This window comes from Erythrolamprus reginae, chromosome 2 (assembly GCF_031021105.1).
Source record: "Erythrolamprus reginae isolate rEryReg1 chromosome 2, rEryReg1.hap1, whole genome shotgun sequence".
NCBI classification, from domain to species: Eukaryota; Metazoa; Chordata; class Lepidosauria; order Squamata; family Dipsadidae; genus Erythrolamprus; species Erythrolamprus reginae.
In genome coordinates this window covers 318,678,074-318,701,464 of record NC_091951.1, presented here as the reverse complement: position 1 = coordinate 318,701,464, position 23,391 = coordinate 318,678,074, and the positions used below count along the sequence as shown (strand labels likewise).

General features: G+C 36.3%; 1 protein-coding gene across 4 annotated transcripts in view; it reads left to right on the top strand.

Annotated features, from left to right (window-relative positions):
• Positions 1-23,391, top strand: part of MAST4 (microtubule associated serine/threonine kinase family member 4) — a 242,603-nt gene that overhangs the window by 88,560 nt on the left and 130,652 nt on the right. For 2 of the 4 annotated variants that reach the window (XM_070743260.1, XM_070743261.1), the window contains exons 4-5: positions 2,945-3,019; positions 11,348-11,379. In XM_070743260.1, the coding sequence (XP_070599361.1) occupies positions 2,945-3,019; positions 11,348-11,379 (107 nt within the window). The remainder of the gene's footprint in view (positions 1-2,944; positions 3,020-11,347; positions 11,380-23,391) is intronic. The other 2 variants (XM_070743262.1, XM_070743263.1) reach the window with 1 other exon arrangement.

The window sequence follows — 23,391 nt, the reverse complement described above, 5'->3', positions numbered from 1 at the left end:
CACCCAAATTCCGAGCTTTTATTTCTTTCCTAATGGGTTTGCATGCATTATTTGCTTTTACATTGATTCTTATGGGAAAATTGCTTCTACTTAAGAACGTTTCTACTTAAGAACCTGGTCACGGAACGAATTAAGTTCTTAAGTAGAGGTACCACTGTATAATGGTGAATATCCTTCATTTGAGATTATCCACATGGAAATAGACAAAATAAACAGTCATCCTGATAAAGTATATTGGCGCAATCAACCTGTAAGAAGTAATAGATGTCAGTATAAATAATGAATGGTATTGGTTTAATTAGAGCTCACGAGAATATATTATCCATGTAATTTATGAATACCATCATGACATTATTTTTTCTTAGAAGCCATATGGATAGATTTTCTCATGACAACTTGTCCCTAAACCTGGTCGTCCAATAGCATAATCACCACTGTAACAGTGTCCATCCATCTTGTTGCTGATTGTTCTCATCCTTTTAGTTCCATTTTTCCAGCCATGTCTTCTCACAATGCATCCTAAATAGGATAATTTGAATCTGATTTTTTTCATATGTTGAGTGAAAATTTTGGATTGATTTGTGATTCATTTATTTTGGAGGCTATCCTCTGTATTTTCAGGGATATTTTCCATTACTAAAGTTCCAAAGCATTTATATCAGTGATGGCTAATCTTTTTATCATTTTGAGCTGAAAATGCACATGACAGCACCCATAATACAATGTGCATGTACCAACCTACATGCCGTTTCCACTCGTGTGTGCACCCCTGCCTCTGTGAATGCATGCCTAACCCCCCATGCAGTCCCCACTATGTGCATGGCCCCTGTGCTCCCCCCTGCACATGTGAATGTGACCCTCCAATGTGTACACACACCCCGTGCAGGCCCACATGTCTCCAGCATGCACCCCATCCTGTGTATGTGCAGCAGAGACACAAAAATCAGCTGGCCAGCAGAAGCCATGTGCATGCACAGTGGAACTGAGCTGGGGTTACTGCTCGTGTGTCTGCAGAGAGGGCTCTGTGTGTCACCAGTTTACCATCACAGGTCTATATTCTTCCTATCGTGATCATAGTCATTTTTTGTTTCCACAGAGCAGTGTTTCTCAATTATTTTCTGTTACACCTCCGCAGGAATATAAACATTTTGCACCCCCCCCCAACTTTCCACTGGGATGATTGTTTGCAATATTCAGCATGTTTTCACTGAAAAAACTCAAGCGGCTTACTAGCGTGATGGGGTGTAATGTGTTTAAGTGACGCCTTAATTTATTTGACTTCCTGCTTTCTGCTGCCAACATTTTAGATACAGTAAACATACCAGTCTTTCCTCATCTCTCACTGTTGTCACAGTGAAGCCAAGCACTGCATATGCTTCATCATATTTCCACATCTTAACTTTTGGGAAACTTGTGTTTGTCTCATTATCTCTGTCTCTCTCCTCCTTTCTTTTCATCCCTGTTAAATATTTTCCATGGTGTCTCTTAAGAGTTTATCTGCACTTCCTATCTCCTATTTTGTGCTGTGTGCTATTGCTCAGTGCAAAAAATCCCTAATCCCTGTGGCAAAAAAAGCATGTTCCTGGGGTCACACACACCCTGGCATCGCTCTGCGCCCCCCAGGAGGGCCTGTCCCACTATTTGAGAAATACTGCCATAGAGTATCACAGAGGAATACCATTGGTTGTACAGTACTGCTCTTTCAAAGATTTGCAAATCATGGTATTCACATATTTTTCCCAACCCTTCACATATCCTCTATCAAGTGCTAGTCTGTAGTGTTTCTTTACTGCTTGTTCTTTACTATAGATGAGTGATCTCAAAAGGCACAATCTATCCACTTTGGTATCTTTGTTGTCAATTGTAAGGCCAGTTGTTGTATTAATTTAATTTTATTCAATTTTTCAGATTTTGCAGACCATTTGCATTTTTGGCTATCTAGTATTGCCAGGATAGCAGGTTATTAATGCTTCTTCCTCCAATTTTAAAATCACATTCACCTTCTTTTAACCCAGATTCTCTTAATATATATTCAGCATATAAACTGAATAAATAAGGAGAGTATACAGTCTTCTCACACACCTTTGCCAGGCTGAAGCCAGTTTGTTTCATTATGTTCTGTCCTTACTATATGTATAAGTTTCACATGAGACCAGTAAAATGTTCTGGGATTTTTCAAAACTGCTAGATATAAATGACATACCCTTAAATGAGAAGAGAAAGAGTTCCTAAAATTAGAAAAGTCATATGTTTTGGCTGAATTGTGCTCATATCAATCATAATAACAGTACAGTGTTACCTCGTCTTACGAACCCCTCGTCATACGAACTTTTCAAGATATGAACCCGGGGTTTAAGATTTTTTTTGCCTCTTCTTCTGAACTATTTTTACCTTATGAATCCGCCGCCGCCGCCAGGATGCCCCACCTCCAGACTTCCATTGCCAGCCGAAGTGCCCATTTTTGTGCTGGTGGGATTCCCCTGCTGGGATTCCCTTGCAGCATCGCAAAATCCGGAGGTGGGGTTTCCCATGGAGGGGAGCCTCAGGGGAATCCCACCAGTGTGAAAACAGGTGCTTCAGCTGGCAAAAGGGGTGAATTTTGGGCTTGCACGCATTAATCGCTTTTCCATTGATTCCTATGGGAAACATTGTTTCTTACGAACTTTTCACCTTACGAACCTCGTCCTGGAACCACTAAGTTCGTAAGACAAGGTATCACTGTACTTGCTACTTACATTTGTTTAGTATTAATATTATCAGGTTGTCTTATATTCTCCTTTATTGGTATTAAATTCTTAGAAACATAGTTAAATATATTTTAGTTAAATACTCTCCGTTTCCCTTTTCCGATCATTTCCCATTCCTTCCTTACCATATTTCATTTCCCCCTGTTTTGTATTCCCTACCCTCACCCTCATCCCAAATGCATTCTATTCACTGTCAGGAAGGGATACCTTCGAAGAGCCATTTCAGCTCAATCCGGCATCGCCAGCGGCTAGTGGAACCAGCAGCTACAAAAGTGAGTGGGCTAAAGGGAAATTTAAATGTATCAAACAAGGGAAATATTTTGTGGCTTTCATAAATGTATGTTGGATATTTTACATTAGTACTGTTATTAATCAAAGGCAGCTGGTGTCCTTTGGGTACTGTTGGACTAGTGTAAGTTACTGTGAATACAGGAGCCCTTTCAGAAACATTTTACTCCAAAATCACAGGTGTAGCTTTTAGATTACTTTAAAAGCTAGCTCATACAAGAAATCCATGTTATGTATTTAGGCAAGAAAGGACATTTGCTTTTGCTAAAATATTACCATATTTTTCAGTGTATAATATGCACCTTTTTCTTTCCTTAAAAGAGGCTAAAAATGTGTGTGCATCTTATACTCTGAATGTAGCTTTTTCAAAGTATTTTTCCAGCCCTAACAATCTTCCCAGCTCTTACCTAGCAAGCTCTTTCATTGTTACTCTCTCCAAACAATGTTTTTCCAGCTCAGAGTCTTTGCAGGCTCTACTTGCTTTGAATAGGTTTCTTTCCAGCCCTAATGGAATGCTAACGATCTTCCCAGCTCTTACAGGCTTGCAAGCTCTTTCATTGTTATTCTCTCAGAATGAGGTTTTTTAATCCCTAACCAGGGGATAAAATAATGTGCTGAAGCTGACCAGACTAAGGATCCTAGCCAGATGAATACCTGGCAGGTGGATTCCCTCCCTATTTTCCTCCCCAAAACTAAGGTGCATCTTATACTCCGGTGCGTCTTATACTTTTATCTTTATGGTTGCATCCATATCAAATTTGGGGCAAAAGGTATTTCTGATGAATTAATCTGGAAATAATTTAATTGCAAAATATTTGTTTATTTTAAGAAAATTCTGGCTCCTTTCTGTTTCTGGTCAGTTTTATGTACTGACATAGAGAAGCATTATAAAGGTAATGTTTTGTCTCTTATGTCCTTCAGATATAGTGACAATGAAAGTGAACTAAACTATCCTATGTTGCACAATTTTTCTTTAAGGTATCATTGTATAAACATTATTTCTGAATAATATTTATTTATTTATTTATTTATTCAATTTTTATGCTGCCCTTCTCCTTAGACTGAGGGCAGCTTACAACATGTTAGCAAATAGCACTTTTTAACAGAGTCAGCATATTGCCCCCACAATCCGGGTCCTCATTTTACCCACCTCAAAAGGATGGAAGGCTGAGTCAATCTTGAGCTGGTGATGAGATTTGAACCGCTGGACCCCAGATCTACAGTCAGCTTCAGTGGCCTGGAGTACCGCACTCTACCCACTGTGCCATCCTGACTCTTATGTCTGGTTTCTAAAAAATTATTAAATATCCTTCTATAACCAACAATAATATAGAAAAGAAAATGGTAGTAGAAATAAAAATTGTTTTAAGATAGTTTTGGAATCTCTGTGCTAGTAATTAGCTGTTTTTTACTTCGGTTTGAAAGAATTTTTAAGACCAAACCAGTTTGGGTCTTTTTGTTTATAATTTTAAGTATAGGGTATGACTTATCGTCATTTTCATATAACAATGAATATCAATGAAAATCAAGCTTCTAATTACTCTGTAAGATTTAGTGCAGTCAGATAACACAAATTCTTAAATAAGAACATTCTGAACATTCTTGTTAATTGCAAAATTAACAAAATTTTGTTAATTTGTTGATGTGTTTTCTTGTGTTTGTATTTTATGATCAAATTACAATTGTTTTGTGCTGTTGTCTTGGTTGTCTTTCATCACCAGTGGTTTCTGATTTCTGAATAGATGAAAGACGTACTACATATCCCCACATATAAGCCCACACATACATAATACGACCTTCAAATTTTTAACCAAAATATCATTAAAAATTGGTATATTTATTTGTTTTGATTTCTTTAGTCACCAATCTCAGCAATTGACTCTGGGTGTCACAATTCAGAACATAGGTTGCTATTAAACCTTAAAAACATTTTAAAATAATAAAATAGTAAAATGTATTGAAACAGTAAGAACATTAAAAGTTTGAAGTATATACAAAGTAAGATGTCTGACCTGTTAAGAATATAGCCAGGAGGCTATATTGGCTCATAGCTTAGGAACAGAACCATAACCTTGTCTCAGGTTTAAGAACATAGCCATAACCGTACCCTTGCCAGAATGCTAACAGGGTTGGGGCTATTCTAATTTCTGAAAGGAGGATGTTCCCCAGAGCAGAAAAAGGTCACTTTCTAGTTCCTGTCAGTGGACATTTTTTGAATTAGATAAACCAGCTCTCAAAATTTTCATTTTTTCCCCAATTAATTCTGAAGCATTATTTTTTTAATTTGTTGTTTTCCATAATATATTCTGTTTCAGTCTTTCACAGTTGGCTTAGCCATCGATGGCACAGTTTTCATTGTATTTTGGTTCAGCTCACTTTTGAGTATATATGGGTACTTCAAAATGTTTTACCATATATGCTTGTGGACAGGCATATCCATAATGGGTAACCCAAATTTACTTTGTACTTGTATATTTCTTCCTTTTGGTATATAGGTACATTTTATGTATAGGTAAATTTTATGTAAATTTAAAGAAGTAGGGAAAAAGGCATGCAGTTAGTACTTTTGTGAAAAAATATCAAAAGAGATGCTTTGGAATGTCTAGGAACATGTATAAAGTGCATAGTTAAACAGAACTATCTTTTTCCAGACGTATGGTTCTGTCTGTTCTGAGTAGTTTCTGAAGCAGCCATGTGACCCTGAAAAAGGTACATCTGCTCTAATGATTTGAAAATAACATATTGGAGTGTTTGGGTATTGGGCAACAACAGAATGATTACAATGTTCAGTACTAGACAAAGTAGAAATGGCGCAATTCTGAGCACAGATATAGGACAGCTGAAATAAATTCAATAAAAATACCACTTGGATAAAGGATGTAGATAAAAATAAAAAAGAAGTTGAAATTAAAAATATCAGTAGAAATGATGAAAAAAAGGGTAAAGAAAATCAAGAATTGGTCAGCACAAGGTGGAAATGAACTGCATAGTTTTTGGTTGAAACATCTGACTGATCTATACAACATACTGCAATGAGATAAAATAAAATTGAAAATTGCTTAACATTTAGCAAAAGATAATGAAAAATTCTGCAATGAAAATCAGAATCAGGCCAATGCCATACTTACCAACAACTTATAAACTGCTAACTGATGTGGTGGCTGAAACAGTCCAATGGCATCTAATTGAAAACAATCTCTTTCCATCTGAGCAGAAAAGAAAACACACAAACAGCACAGAAACAAAAGTTCAATTCCTAAATGACAAGATGATTTTGGAAAATTGCAAGAGAATGTAGACCAACTTGAATGTAGCTTAGATTAGAGGTCTCCAACCTTGGCAACTTTAAGACTTGTGAACCTTAACTCCCAGAATGCTGGCTGAGGAATTCTGGGAGTTAAAGCCCACAAGTCTTAAAGTTGTCAAGATTGGAGACCCCTGGCTTAGATTGATTACAAGAAAATTTTTGACTCCTGATTATTGTATAATCAAGTACCTAAAAATAACAGTCAGTAGAAACAGAGGAAGCTTTGTGCAAAGATCAGGGTCACAATGGATGACATAATTGCTAGTTCATGATGATAGACTAGAAGAGGAATGTTGCAAGGGGTTTCAGTAGCAACATTACTGTTTGTCATTGATACTGAACAAGTCAGACCATGGCTATCAGACATCAGAATCATCTGCCATTTGAAATAAAATCACTGCTGGACATTGTCTGTATTTACATCCAGAATATTGCAATGGAATTGTACTGGGAAAATGTGCTACTCTTAACACCAACAGTGAAAACATAATGAAAATTGAAGATGCCGGAAGGAAGTAACAAGAGTCTGGATAAAGAAAATCACTATAAATACCTAGACTTCCTTCTATTAACATCAAGAACATGGAAGTCAAGAAGAAGGTTAGTAGTGAATACTTCTAATATATGAGAGTGAATAAGACCTTAAAGTCTAAACTTAGTAGAGGAAATGCCATCCAGGCAATTATTACCTGGACAATTCTAGTTGATATACAACTTGACTCAAACAGAACTGGAATCCTTGGATAAGAAGACCAAAAAAGTATAATTATAATGAATTGTGCCTTTCATCCAAGTAGCGATGCTGACAGATTCTATATACCGATAAGTGTAGGTGGCTATGACATGTTGCAAGTACACCAGACAATTGTAGAGATAAAAAGAGCATTGGAAGAATATCTAAAGGACAGCAAAGAAGATGCAGTGAAACTAATACAGTATACTGAGTTGGGAAGGCTTACTGAGTTGTGGTCTACAAAGAAGACTAAATAAGAAACATGGTAATGCAAGTGTTAAATGGGCAAAACATTAAAAAAAATAGCAGGCAAAGCAGATAACAAGACCTGGCAATACTAACAGCAGGAAAGGTGATGAAAGAGTGGGGGCTAATCCTGATTGCAGAAGACCAAGCCTTCTAAACAAAGGCATAGAAAGAAAGGATTAAGAAGATAGCAACAGGCATCAAATGCTACTTCTGAAAAGAAGCAGAAGAAACAATGGACTACCAGGTAACTGTTGCAAGAAATTTGCATAGACTGAACACAAACAATGGCATGACAAAATAGCAACAATAGTACATTGGAATATCTGCAAAAATACTCTGTGGGTCCACAAAGTAGACAAAGTAATAGAAAATGAAGACACTAAAGTGATTTGATAGTTTAGAACGCAAACAGACAAACGTTTGCCATGTAACATCCCAGGCTAAAAAGTTGTTATAAAATAGCTGAAAAAACTCTGGGTAGAGGATTTTGCAATACATGGAGATAGCAGAATAGAATAGGAACAACTGGAGACAATGCAAAGATGTGAAATGGAATATCTGTGGCAAAAAAAAAAAGGTAAAAGTAGTATCACTAGTGATAGGTAGTCTTGAATGCAATTCCAAAAGCACTTGGACCACCATCGGCATTGACCATCAGTCAATTGCAAAAGGCAGCTGTTCTGATCCAGCTCCCTGAACAAGCCCTTTGTAGTTAAATCAATGATTCCTTTATTAGGAATGGGTGCAGCCCCGACAAAATGTTTCCCTTTCAACACAGGCTAACAAGTTTGTTGCCACATCTATTCATCTATGCCCCCTGCCTTTTATCCCCTTATATAGAGCGCTGGTGAGACCACATTTGGAGTACTGTGTTCAGTTCTGGAGACCTCACCTACAAAAAGATATTGACAAAATTGAACGGGTCCAAAGACGGGCTACAAGAATGGTGGAAGATCTTAAGCATAAAACATATCAGGAAAGACTTAATGAACTCAATCTGTATAGTCTGGAAGACAGAAGGAAAAGGGGGGACATGATCGAAACATTTAAATATGTTAAAGGGTTAAATAGGGTTCAGGAGGGAAGTGTTTTTAATAGGAAAGTGAACACAAGAACAAGGGGACACAATCTGAAGTTAGTTGGGGGAAAGATCAAAGGCAACATGAGAAAATATTATTTTACTGAAAGAGTAGTAGATCCTTGGAACAAACTTCCAGCAGACGTGGTTGGTAAATCCACAGTAACCGAATTTAAACATGCCTGTGATAAACATATATCCATTGTAAGATAAAATACAGGAAATAGTATAAGGGCAGACTAGATGGACCATGAGGTCTTTTTCTGCCGTCAGTCTTCTATGTTTCTATGAGCTATGTGAAGCTTCTCTAGCAATGGTGGCTCTTCCTACCCAAGGTTCAGCCCACAGATTCCCACTGCTCTCCTCTCCTTTCTGCCTTCTGCGCATCTGTGCATCAGGCACTGTACCCAGCTGTTCCTCTTCTTCCTCATCAGCCACCTCCTGGCCTGGGGACTCTTGTCTCTCCATCTGAGGGCAGGGGGACAACCCAGGCTCTGCTTCTGTCTCTCTCCCCACCAGCTCCATTCCCGCATCCCCCTCGGAGCTCTAAGTTTGCCTAGAATGAGTCCCACGCTTCCTCATCTGAGTCAGCTGCTGGAGGGGTCGACGGCCACAAGTTTTTTCTTGGAACAGTTTACTTTCTACAGCAATACCTTTAACACTATCAAAGAACACTTGTTTATCCCAGTTCCTTGTGAAAGACCCAATAGTTTGACAAAATCCCAGTCTATACAATTGGCTGTATGACCAATACTATTACTAATAATGTGCAAAGTATTAGTATTAGATGTTAGAAAACAGATAAGAGTAGAATAACATGTTGCTTGTTTAGATATTTCTAAAACTTTAGTTCTACATTCATAAAGAGGGGAAGTTCCTGACTTTGTTGTGAAATATCTCAAATAATTCAAAATCCAGTGAGTAAGCATGGGAGGAGATTGTACTATTTTATGGGGTAGTATTTTCAGTCACTTTACTCATCTTCCCTCGGTTGGCAGCTGAGAGTACAAAGCTGTGTCTTTCAATTAGTTATGTTCCCAATATGCAATGTGTTTTCCTTCATGCCAGAGACTGAATAAAAAAAAACTGAACAGCATTGTAGTCATATCCTTATCTTGAGTAACAGAGAAAATTTAATGTGACTAGGAACATTTCCCAGGATCTGAAAGAAGTAGGCAGAGCTATATAGGTTTTCAATTTTTATTTCTGTTTTTATTAATTTAACAGACAGGAAGAAGCAAATTCATTCCAACATTGTTGAAAGAGTCAAGAAGTTTCATTTCCCCAGCTAATTGTTTTGCATATACCATTTTCTCTCATTCTAGGCAGACATACTATAGCAGTGATGGCTAACCTTTTCGACACTGAGTGCTGAAAGTGTGCAGATGTGTGTGTGTGAAAGTGCACATGCGTGTAGGCTTACCAATAATGCAATGTATGCATGATCACTCCGCATGGCCCATCCCTGTGCATGCAAATGCCTCCTATGTGCCTCATCCCTCTCACATGTGGGCACTGCATTTGTCCCACCCCATGCATATGCACGCATGCCCCAGCCCCATATCCCCATATGCACCCCAACCCCTCCCATGTCCATATCTCCTGCATGCGCCCTTCCCGTCCACACATGTATGGCAGATACCCAAAAACCAGCTGGCCAGCAGGAGGCAGAGCGGAGCTACCGTGTTTCCCCGAAAATAAGACACTGTCTAATATTAATTTTTGCTCCAAAAGTTGTGCTACATCTTTTTTTTGGGGGGGGGGGGTTGCCTTATATTTCTCAAATAAGACAAATTCACAGGCAGAAAAGCTGACACCCCCAAAGAAAGTGTACCGTACGGTACACTGATTATGGTACGGTACCTGTTAGTATGGCACCCACCCACACAAACGACGACACTTATATGGTACAACAGTATACTCCTGCTATTGCAGCTTCCGGCCACCAGAGGAACTACAATCTACGCACTGTAGTGGAGACTGTAATGGCAATGAGACAGCAGCAGACTGTGTCTGCTGTACTGGATGGTACAAAGCGATGGAAGGGGCCAGCAGGGTAAGCCACATTATTATGATACCACTATGAACAGCTTTGAATGGTACCGTATGTTTTTCCACCGTACCGTATGTAAACTTGACTATGCCTTATTTTCGGGGGATGCCTTATATTAGCAAATTCTGCAAAACCTCTGACATGCCTTACTTTCGGGGTACGTCTTATTTTCGGGGAAACAGGGTAAGGTGATGGCTCATTTGCCTGCAGAGAGCTCTGCACGTCACCTGTGGCAGGCTTGCCATAGGGTTGCCATCATGCTACTATAGTATAGCAAAGGATTTTTTCATTTTACTATATTTTTTCTCCAAATTTGTGGTTGTTATAAAAAACTTTTAAAATATCTTAATACCAAATACTGTTAACTTAATGTTCTTAATATATGTGCACCATGACTCATAATTCTTAGCCCTATTCCTATTTATTGCTCTTGATCTTATCATATTAATTGTCATTTTTGCCATGCACTTTTAGATTGAAAAGTTAACAGAAGACTGGTGATCTTGTTACTGATAAACATTTAATCAACGCCAGGCTCAAAAATCTTCTAAATGAGTCTCCAATGATTTATTTCCCCGGTTGTGTACTTATATGTTTCAGTGAATTTTCTCAGTCTCACCCAGTATCCATACATTGTAATTAAATTATTTAGCTTATCACACGTTTAGTTTATATATTCTGTATTTTAATAGTCTTTGTATCCACAATGTTTTCTCTGGTTAAAATGGTTAAACTGAAGTAATAATAATAATAATAATAATAATAATAATAATAATAATAATAATAACAACAACAACAACAACAACAACAACAACAACAACAACAACAACCACCAAAATTTTATTATATTTTTGGGAACTCATAGTAAAATACTCTTTTCCTACTTTTGCAGAAGGAGCTGAGCCTTCCAAGAAGGGGAAGTTTGTAAGTAACCAATGGTTTTTTTTGGTTATGTGTATTCATTATAAAGGATGTGATAGGTTCTCATATAGTGGACAAAGAAAGTTTATAATTCTTGTGTTTTATTCTACTTTTTTTCTTTCCGGATATAATGTATTGATGAGGACAGATTATTAAGCTTTTTTATATTAAGACATTTATTAATTAAATTTATTCATTTTTTAAAAAAAGTTTCATGCCAGATTATTAATATTTTTCTATAAAGTTACATGTGTATTATTTTGAAACTCCATCAAAATTGATAGATGCTATCCAAAATAATAATTCTTACTGGTGCTTATCATATTTTAGAAGAAACTGTGACTGTTAAATATGGAATGGGAAATAAAGCAGATGTTAGTAGTTGCTTTAAGAAAGTCTGCCAGTGCTGATGTATTGAATAATGAGATTGTAGCTAAAAACAATATCTGCTATCTATTGCCACTTAAATAATTTCATTTTATCTCAAAATTGTCTTTTTAAAAATGGTCCTAAAACTTCTTGTGAAGACTAGAATGCACATGAATATAATACTGATTTTAAGGTTGATTATTGGGAATAATTTCCAATTTTTTCTTGAGTTCTTTCATAAGATAGGCTGCAATTCCTTGAACAAATTATAGCAAAATTCTAAATTATCGTTACTTTGAGAGCAGTTAGCAAAGTATAATCTTTTGGTCTTTAAACATTGCAATTGATTGGTATATATTAATCCAACATTTGTTTCCACTTCCTGGACCAATATTAGAGAAAACTAGTGAATGTAGCATTAGTAGTTGCATATCGTATCAGCTGTGTTGCTTGATGGGAATAAACAGATTTTTCTTAGAGAACTAAACTATGAAAATTTGAGCTGAACCTTTTATCTATTTATCTACAGACTCAGGCTATGAATATGAGCATTAAATATTTTTTTAAATTATTACACTGAAAAATCTTTTTCTTGTTATTTTTTAAAAATATAATTTTGGTCCTTTATTTTTGAGTCTATTTTTAGTCATTTGAGATTTGTATGATTGTTGTAGAAATGTCACATTAAAACACAACAGTAGGCTTATAAGTCTACATGGAAGAATTTTGAGGAATAATTGTACATAATGTTTTGTTTTAATACTATTACAATCTTATTTATTATTTGTTACATCTAATTTTAATGAAATATGTCAAACTGTTGTCTATGAAAATATTTCATAAAACCTCTTTGTTCTATTATTTTAAGCAATTTTCACAATCAGGCTAGTGCAGGTTTCCGATATAGTAATCATTAGTGTCGTTCTGTGTTTTTGGAGTATGTGTGTGTGTGTGTGTGTGTGTGTTTCTGTGTGTCTGGCTAATACCATTAAGCGAAATGCTGAATACAAATTTCACATATGTAATTTAACAAGAATTATTAAGATACTTTTTACTTAGTGTTTATTCTGGCAGGTTTCCTAAAAGCTGATAAAGGTTATAATTGATCTTTCCAACAGTAATTCTTGAGTTTATTATTTTGAGGAAGGAAAGATATAATGGTAGAAGATACAAAGGAATATTCTTATATTTTTCAAAATGAAATGATGTATGCTTGATACCGGTTTAAGTCCAAATTAAGAAAAAAGAATTCTTTATTGGCCAAGTGTGATTGGACACCCAAGTAAATTGTCTTTATCTATCTATCTATCTATCTATCTATCTATCTATCTATCTATCTATCTATCTATCTATCTATCTATCTATCTATCTATCTATCTATCTATCTATCTATCTATCTCATCTATCTATCTATCTATCTATCTATCTATCTATCTATCTATCTATCTATCTATCTATCTATCTATCTATCTATCTATCTATCAGATTTGTATTCCGCCCCTTTCTGTAGACTCGGGGCGGCTCACAATACAATAAAAACAGTTTATAACAAATCTAATAATTTACAATATAAAATATTTAAAAAAACCATTATTAAACAGACATAGACACAAGCACACCATACATAAATTGTATAGGCCCGGGGGAGATATCTCAGTTCCCCCATGCCTGACAACAAAGGTGGGTTTTAAGGAGTTTGCGAAAGGCGAGGAGGGTAGGGGCAGTTCTAATATCTGGGGGGAGCTGGTTCCAGAGAGTCGGGGCCGCCACAGAGAAGGCTCTTCCCCTGGGGCCCGCCAACCGACATTGTTTAGTTGACGGGACCCGGAGAAGGCCCACTCTGTGGGACCTAATTGGTCGCTGGGATTCGTGCGGCAGAAGGCGGTCTCGGAGATATTCTGGTCCGATGCCAGATGCATATGCTCTCAGTCTACATAAAAGAAAAGATACATTTGTGAAGAATCATGAGGTACAACACTTAAGGATTGTCATGTGGTTGTCTTAATAGATATACGGATTCATTTGAGATTTCAATTCTAATGCATCAATGAAAGAGAGGTCCCTGTGTCAGGAACCTAGGAGAACAACCATGAGCCATGCAGTCATTGGAAATATCGTCTGACATTTTATATATTTATTTATTGTTGGCTTTTAAAATTTCAATGAGGAAGAGGTGAAAGCAGAGAAGTACTGTTTGCTGAATATTCAGCATTTTCAGAACATAGGATTAATCTTATCAGAAATTAATCAGTCACTATTTTCTCTAGGTAATTAAATATTAATAATAATAAATGAAAAATCAGTTATGATTCAAAGCAAATTTACATTAATAAAAAATAAATCCTTTGGGAAATAAATGACTTGAATAAGTTGCTCATTTGTTCTATGTGTAAAGCAGAAGGCTATTTTGACTATTTTGAGAGAATGAATAAACAAATACATATGTGAAAAGATGAAACACTGGAGTGCTCATCTTGATTTTGTGCTCATCTTGATTTTGTAAACATAATTAAAATTTAAAAACAGGCTTACACAAAATTAAATACAGTTAAAGAATTATATTTCCAACTGTGAAGGAAAGGTCTACAATTTTTATTTATTTTATTTTGCTGGGGGAAAAGCTAATAACATTCTATAGCATGGGTGTCAAACTAGCTGCATTATGTTGCTGTCACTTTACGTTTCATGACATTTTCCCCATTTTTGGAACTGGTGTGGGTGTTGTGTTCGTTTAAAGAAATACAGAAAATAGCTGATTGGTTAAGACGCGGCTAAATTTAGGTTGCCGCCAAAAACAAACGGTTGTCAGTAAAAAAGCCCGCGCATAAGCAAAGGTATAAATAGGGCAACGGCTAATCCTTGTTGGAAGTTACTATTGAGAGGAACAGTTGGTTGTTGTATTCTGGAAATAAATAATGCTTTGAACAAACAGAAGTCTCCGGTGCTGTGATTTAACAGGTGTGGCAGTGTGTAATGAATCTGGCCCACAGGCCATCAGTCTCCCACCCCGTTCTATAGCTAAAACAGTTGACTACGCTGATCTCCTATTTTCAAGAAGCGCATACAAAAGTACACACAAATATATTTCACTTATAAAGAATATAGATACAGGTAGCCTCTGACAATTATGTCTAGGTTTTCAGTTGCTAACTAGGCTGTTGTAAAGTGAATTGCACTTGATTTTAAAAGGTTTTTTTTTGTTAAGAAAATCACTGTAGTGAATCTTTCAGTCATTAACCCAGTCCCCCTCTCCTACCGACATTATTTATTGAAAGTCTGCTTACAAGGTTGTAAATGGTGATCATGTGACTCCAGAATGTTGAAACAATCATAAATACATACCAGCTGCCAAGTCAAAACTTTTGATCACATGATCCTGGAGATACTGTACTGGTTGTAGGTTATTATTATTTTTTTCAATGCCAGTGTAGCAAATGTGTAAGTAAAGGTTTATCTGTATTACAAAGGCATTCTAATCTTGGAATATTCATCTGAAATACAGCTTCAGAAATTCATGACTAAAATTTTAGTACCAAACTACATTGCTCAAAAAAATAAAGGGAACTCTTAAACAACATAATATAATGCCAAGTAAATCAAACTTCTGTGAAATCAAACTGTCCACGTAGGAAGCAACACTGATTGACAATCAATTTCACATGCTGTTGTGCACATTCAGCTTTGTACAGAACAAAGTATTCAATGAGAATATTTCATTCGTTCAGATCTAGTATGTGTTATTTGAGTGGTCCCTTTATTTTTTTTGAGCAGTATATTTGTGCAGGCGAAATGTAATAATTCACCACAAAGCCCCTCAGGATGCTGCCAATATTATTATTATTATTATTATTATTATTATTATTATTATTATTATTATTATTATTATTATTTGTATGCCGCCCCTCTCCGAAGACTCGGAGCGACTCAAAACAATATCCTATTGGTTTAATGTAGCTCTTTCATATAAAACCCTACTTAAAGTTTAGCTGATTGCATATTTGATCCTCTGTCTTCATACTTAGAATAACAGAGTTGGAAGGGACCTTCGAGGTCTTCTAGTCCAGCCTCCTGCTTAGGCAGGAAAGCCTACCCCTCTATTGCAGGGGTATCAAAGTCAATTTTATTGAGGGCCACATCAAGGCTGTGTTTGACTTCAGGGGACCTAGTAGGCATGGCCACTCGATGCCACTTATGTCAGGAATGCCTGTGGTGGCACAAGCGCTCTGCCAGTAAATATGGACATCAGACGGGTCATGTGCGGCCCTCCCAAGCTCCATTTTCACTGGCAGAGGCACTGAAGGCCAGTCCTTTGCTGTTTCCAGGGTGGCCTCGTGGGCCACATCTGGCCCACAGGCCTTGAGTTTGACCCCCCTGCTCTATCAGCATATTGATCCTCTATGTGCTATGGAAATTGGAACACAATTATCAGTCTCAAATAGTAATACTCCTCAGGTAATTTTTACTATAATATTCTTGTTTTGTGTTTTAAATGTAATAAGTGAACTTGATAATGGAAATAAATTAATATTTCTGAAGCAAAAATATTAGCATGAAATTCAATGTGACAAAAACTATTATTTTCTGTAATCATATTGTCTAGTAATAAATTGCTCCTTATTTTTGTATGTAACAGAATATAATAAAAGTGAATGTGAATCAATATGTCAGAAATTCTTACCAAATTGAAAACTGTAGGTGGTAACTAAAGAAGGAACACAATAGACCATACCATACATTCTGTATTTCTCAAGTCAGCCCTTTTTTGTGTAGTAGGCTTGTTCTTGAAAAGGTGTCTCATAAAAGAAGAAAGAGACAGAGGGAGAGAGAAAGAAAGAAAGAATACTCTACAGATAAAGGGTCTCCAGCAATTGTTAACAAGAATGAATAGATGAAACTCATAACATTTGGTAGAAAATATCAAGCAGATATAGATTAAAAAAAATAAACCTCCCCATCTTTATGTGTTACTTCAAAGACACTTTCTCAATACATTTATATGTTTGAAGATTGTATTTGTTTATAGACTTTTTTCACCTTTTGCACTCTCTCTTGGTACTTTCATCTTTAAAAATGTTCATTTTTTAATTGTTTACTAGCATGGTGATAAATTGTAGTCGGTGGACAAAAATACTAGAAAGATTAGGTAGGAAAATATATTTTATAAATTGAAAAATTAGTTGATAGGATATTGGATAAAATATTTTAATCTAATATATTATTAATATTGGAATCTCTCTCTCTCTCTCACTCTGGTGCAGTCCTGTTTGGTAGAGAAAAAACCCATTATATATTAGAATATGTTTGACTATATTTCCTAGGAACAATTCTTACTATTCTTAATAAATTCATCACTGTGCATATTACCATATTTTTCAGAGTATTAGACACCCCTTTTCCTCCCTAAAAGAGGCTGAAAATTCAGGTGCATTTTATACTCTGAATGCAGCTTTTTTGGTAGCTCCCCCCCAGCCCTAGCTAGGTGCTAATGATCTTCCCAGCTCTTATAGTTTGCAAGCTCTTTCATTGTTACTGTCTGTGAAGAATGTTTTCCAAGCTCTAAGTCTTTGCAGGTTTTTTTTTTCATTGCTCTAACTTGCTCCAAATAGTTTTTTACAGCCCTAAGCAGGTGCTAACAATGTTCCCAGCTCTTACTGGCTTGCAAGGTCTTTCATTGTTACTCTCTCCAAATAAGGTTTTTTTAAAGCCCTAACCAGGGGATAAAATAATGTGCTGAAACTGACCAGACTAAGGATGATACCCAGATGAATATTTGGTAAGCAGACTCTTTCCCCTATTTTCCTCCCAAAAAACTAAGGTGCGTCTTATACTCCGGTGCATCTTATACTCCAAAAATATGGTAAGTTCATAGCTATCAAAATATTACTTTCAAGTCAGATGCTAGTTTTTTGTATGCTTCATTGTCAAATATGATTTATTATGTAAATTTTCATTTGCATATAATAATTTTAAATAAATGTCAATTATTTACCCAATATTTAATAGTACTTCAACTTTATTATAGCAGTAGGACTATATCCAATACTTTTTATTGTAAATGTTCAACTAGTTTGTTAATTTGCATTCCATTAAAAATACTTGAATAAAAACTGGCTATGTACTTTTAAAATATTATTCTAATATCGTTGTAAGCCAACACTATGTGATCTCAAAGGTCCAAGCTCCGAACCAAAACAGTAGGAAACACCATCACACACTGAAATCCAAACTGTGTTTATTCAGCCGGGCTCAGTCACACATAGAATAGAATTCTTTATTGGCCAAGTGTGATTGGACACACAAGGAATTTGTCTTGGTGCATATGCTCTCAGTGTACATAAAAGGAAAAGATACATTTGTTAAGAATCATGTGGTACAACACTTAATGACTGTCATAGGGGTCAAATAAGCAATGAAGAAACAATCAATATTAATAAAAATCTTAAGATACAAGCAACAAGTTACAGTCATAAATGGGAGGAAAAGGATGATAGGAATGATGAGAAAAAACTAGTAGAAATAGGAGTGCAGACTTAGTAAAAAATTTGACAATGTTGAGGGAATTATTTGTTTAGTAGAGAGATGGCGTAAAGGAAAAAACTGTTCTTGTGTCTAATTGTCTTGGTGTGCAGTTCTCTGCAGCGATGTTTTGAGGGTAGGAGTTGAAATAATTTGTGTCCAGGATGTGAGGGGTCAGTAAATATTTTCACCGCCCTCTTTTTCACTCATGCAGTATACAGGTCCTCAATGGAAGGCAGGTTGGCAGCAATTGTTTTTTCTGCAGTTCTCATTATCCTCTGAAAACTGTGTCGGTCTTGTTGGGTTGCAGAACCAAACCAGACAGTTATAGAGCTGAAGATGACAGACTCAATGATTCCTCTATAGAACTGTATCAGCAGCTCCTTGGGCAGTTTGAACTTTCTGAGTTGACACAGAAAGAACATTCTTTGTTGTGCTTTTTTGATGACTTTTTGATCTTAGGTGACCATTTTAGATCTTGAAATATGATAGAAATTTGAAGGTCTCTACTGTTGATACTGTGTTACTGTGTTATCTAGTTTTGTGAGAGGTGGTAGAATGGTAGGTAGCTTAGGGGATGTGACAGAATTAAATATTATATATAGTGATTGGCGAACCCAACGGTGTTCAAGTTCGGCAAGTTCGGACGTACTTCGCGTAAAGTTCGGCTGAACTGAACCGAACCTGAACTTTGAACACTACGTGATGTCAAAGCTCCGCCCCAGGAATCCCATCATTTTTTATTTTTACGGATTTTTTATTTTTATTTATTTTTACCTGAAAGGACCTCCCTTTGCTTGCAGTGCCGCTGTGGAGTCCTTTTTCGTAAAAATAAAAATGTTTATTTTTACATGAAAAGACCTCCCTTTGAAGGAGCTGGAGAATCCAGGAAGTGATCACCTTGGCGTCCTTAGCAACCTGCTGCTATACATGACGTCAAAGCTTCGCTCCTAGAATATCTTAATGGGAGGGATTCCCCAGCTCCTTTTGTGCTCCTTCTCATCCTCCCGACCGGCCGACTGCTCCCCGGTGTTTGCCTTCCACCGGCGCCCCGCTCCTCCTCCTCTTTTCGGCAGATGACAGCTTTTGCGGTGTTCGGCATGAACGCCGAACAAAAGCATGAAATTTTTAAAAAAATCATGTTCGAGTCCGGTATGCCGAACACCACAAAATTCGGTACAGACCTGAATTGTGCGGGTTCAGTTCGGCCAGCACTAATTATATATTACATAGAAGCCCTTTTACTCTAGCACTTTTCATTTCTTTTAGGGTCTTTTCTTCTGCTTTTTTGATGATGTTTTTGATCTTAGGTGACCATTTTAGGTTTTGAGATATGATAGAAATTAGAAATTTGAAGGTCTCTACTGTTGATACGGTGTTGTCTAGTATTGTGATAGGTGGGAGGATAGAAGGCTTTCTCCTAAAGTCTACCACCATTTCTACGGTTTTGAGTGTGTTCAGTTCTAGATTGTTCTGGTCAAACATTGAGGTCAATCAGCATCAAAACAGCAGTCAGCAAAGTCCGAGTTACCCAAGTCTGTCTGATGCAACGTCAGCACTGGGAGCGTCTGCCTCCCAGCGCTTTTAAGTAGGTGAGCCACGCCTTCCCTGTGCACAGGGATCACCTGATATTGGTCATGTGCTGCTGAAGAACAGGTTGATGATATCACATCCAGCTGATAATCGAACTGGCGCAGAAAATCCAGCGTTACACCTCCGTGTCTCACAGCTGAAACAGCTGATTGGCATGGCTTCTCCTCGACCACGCTTCTATGCCTCACAACTGATCTTTGCTGCTGCTGCCATCACTGGACTGCCGAATTGAGCCAGGTCTCCTGCGTCCTGCTGCAGCCGTTCCAACACCCCTGAATACCAGTGCCTTTCCCCCCAGACTTCTGCCCACCCTATTGTGTAAAGCCTGAGTCTCACGGCTTGACATGTGGTCCCTATTAATAAAATAATTCTGAAAATGTACATAGTTTCATTTATTTGGTGACAATACCAATCATGAGTTGGACTAGATTTAATGAAATTTAATGTAATAATAAATATCATAAAACTTAGTACAGTAGTACCTCTAGATACGAGCTGCTCCACATGCGAATATTCCAAGTTACGAGCCACGACGGGAGCGAAATTTCTGTTCCAGACCCGAGCTCAGATTCGGGATATGAGCTGAGCTTCCACTAGGTGGCGCAAGAATCCTTGCTTCTGGTTATCTCCGCGGGGAAAAACAAAGTCTAAAGGCATTTGTTCCAGATACGAGCTGATCGACATACAAGCTCCCTTCTGGAACGAATTAAACTCATATCTAGAGGTACTACTGTATATGCAAAAATAGTTACTAAAACCTAATGTTAGCTACTTGTTCTGTGTCTGTGTATTTTAAAATAGTAAATAATAAAGTGCTTTATTATGAGTATATTGTATAAAACCCATAGTTGGTAACATGTGAACAACAGTGTATTGGCATGCAAAGTAATCCCTTGATAGATAATCCTAGTTTAAATGTATATTGTGAGCATACTTTGAGAAGAAATGTGCTCTGACGGCAAATGTAGCATACTGGCCAATTGTGCCAAAATCTTAATAGTGTACAGGGAATGTTGTATTTTGTATGATTATCACTATAGCTTATAATTTAGCACATCTTTTCTTCATTTTACTGTAACATTATGTGAATGGTTTGATTGGATAATGCTCAGGAAGAAGATAGAGATCAATATTTTGGATGATCTGTTCATGAACATTTTATATGGAAGATGTAATGCAACTTGTAACGCAACACTATTCTATGACAAAAGCAGGTATAAAAATAAAAATAGATATACTGTGTTTCTGTTAAAGAGAAGGTAAGAAGATCTATATGTAAATGGTCTGATCCCGTATGCATGGAATTGCATACATAGAAATGAAGATGAAATGAATTATGAATAAAGGGGGTAAAATTCCAAAAAAGTGAATGATGTAATATAGTTTGTTGAATATGCAAATAGAATGGAAAGTTGTTCAATGTGTATTACACTAAACTGAATAGTGATCATGAAACGAGAGATGCTTTTGAAAAAAATGATGCAACGTTTTGAAGGAATGTGATTTGGGTGAAATTTTTAGTTGACATAAATGGATGCGTGAGATAGAAGATAAAGAAGAAGAATTTGAACTGTTTGGAGAGTCAAGAATGAATGAAAATGATGATGTGACTATCCGACTGGAAAAAAAAATAAACGACCACTATAAATGAAACATTGTATGGAAATCAGATCACCCACAGAGAAAGAATGAGAACTGAATCATAAAAAGAAATCTATGAATGGAGAACGAATGGCTTGAGAAAGATTAGAAAGTTGTGGTTGGATGGAGATTCTGAAAAATGTGATGTTGGCAAATGATGTTTGAGGAAATTATATTTTCCTTTTTAATATGATTTGGCGATCTTACCTTGTAAAGTATCTATGGTAGTGGTACTATGATAGTTAAAGGAGAAAACATACAGTTTCCTACCTGACAGATCAACAAGTTTGCATAATTTGTAGAAATATGAGAACCAAAAACCATGTAGTTTGTTTTTGATTTTTGATTACCAAATCGGATTTCTGATAATGAATTTAGCCAATTTCAGCTATACCAACAAACTAATGTGATGAAGCTAACTAGTCCAAGATTTTATTTCTCTAATAAATAAAAGAATAGACTTAACAAGATTGGGGAATCCAGTATATGAAAACAAAACAACCAAATAAGCTGGAGAATCAGAAGTCATTTCCAACTTTTGGAAAATGATTTGCAATATCTCCTCAAGGATTTAGGACAATGCTCATTGGATAAATAAAACTTTTGCAAAACTTCTGCAATTTTTTTTTGCAGAGGGACTTGTAAAAAGCTGAAAATAACCTTGGACCAATGTTATCATATATGATTGTTAAAATTTATGAAGCATAAAACATACACATTTCTGATTTTTAGCTGCTTTAAAAAAATCTTTATACAGTACTCATATCTTCGTTTTATAATATCCTGTCTTTATTAGAAACTGGATGAAAGCCATGCCTGTATCCATTCTTACCCTCTTTTGTTCTATAATAGGAAAGATAAAGTAACACTATAACATGCCACTCAAGTCTTCCTTTTTTGGCCTGTACACCTTAATGTACATTCCTCTAGCTCTTGACCCACAGCAAACTATGCTGTTGTAATTTGCATTACCCCAATGGCTGAGTTATAATTTGTCTTCCCAAATGCTTTTAGAGATTTATCATTGCAGGGCAATATAAGGGAATCAATTACTGTACTGTATTTTCCTAGATTTGCTTTCTCCCTCTTTTTGTGATACCAAATGGTATGAAAAACTCTGCCCTTAAACTGGTATGGATGGTGCGCCAACTGATGTTCCACTGTGGCACACCCTCCTATCCTGCCTTCTCCCAGATCCTTTTGGTTCCTTCTTTCCTTATCTCTGCCTTCTTCTCATCCTCGTTGTCACCAGTGTCCCAAAGAAACATACCCTACCAACCTGTCTGCCTCAATTTTTTTCAGTATCTTCCCTCTCACAAGTCACAACCATATATACCACCACTGATATTTGCAAACCTGGTCTTGAAGAAAACTCTCAACCTTGCCTTTTCCAATTCTTATTTATTTATTTATTTATTTATTTATTTATTTATTTATTTATTTATTTATTTATTTATTTATTTATTTATTTATGTATTTATTTATTTATTTATTTATTTATTTATTTATTTATTTATTTATTTATTTATTATTTGGATTTGTATGCCACCCCTCTCCGAAGACTCCTATTCCTTTGTTGCCATATTTGGAACAAAGCAAAATAAATAAATAAAATAGTCCTGTTCCATTCCATGTTGAATCTTTGCTGAGCGCATCTTCTTGTTTGAATGAGGTTATTTAAGAAAGATTATTTATTTGAATCACAAATAAGGAATTACAGTGTTTCGACATCCACATTGCTCTCTAAAACTTTAATCTGCTGCATTTGAAGAGAAAGAGCAGATCTTATCTTCCTACGATTTTCTCAGAGTTAAAGCTTATTTGACAAGAATGTGACGTCTGTCAGCTCTGTTAAAGAGTAATCTTTTTACCTTACTTTTTCTTTTTCTTTTTTTC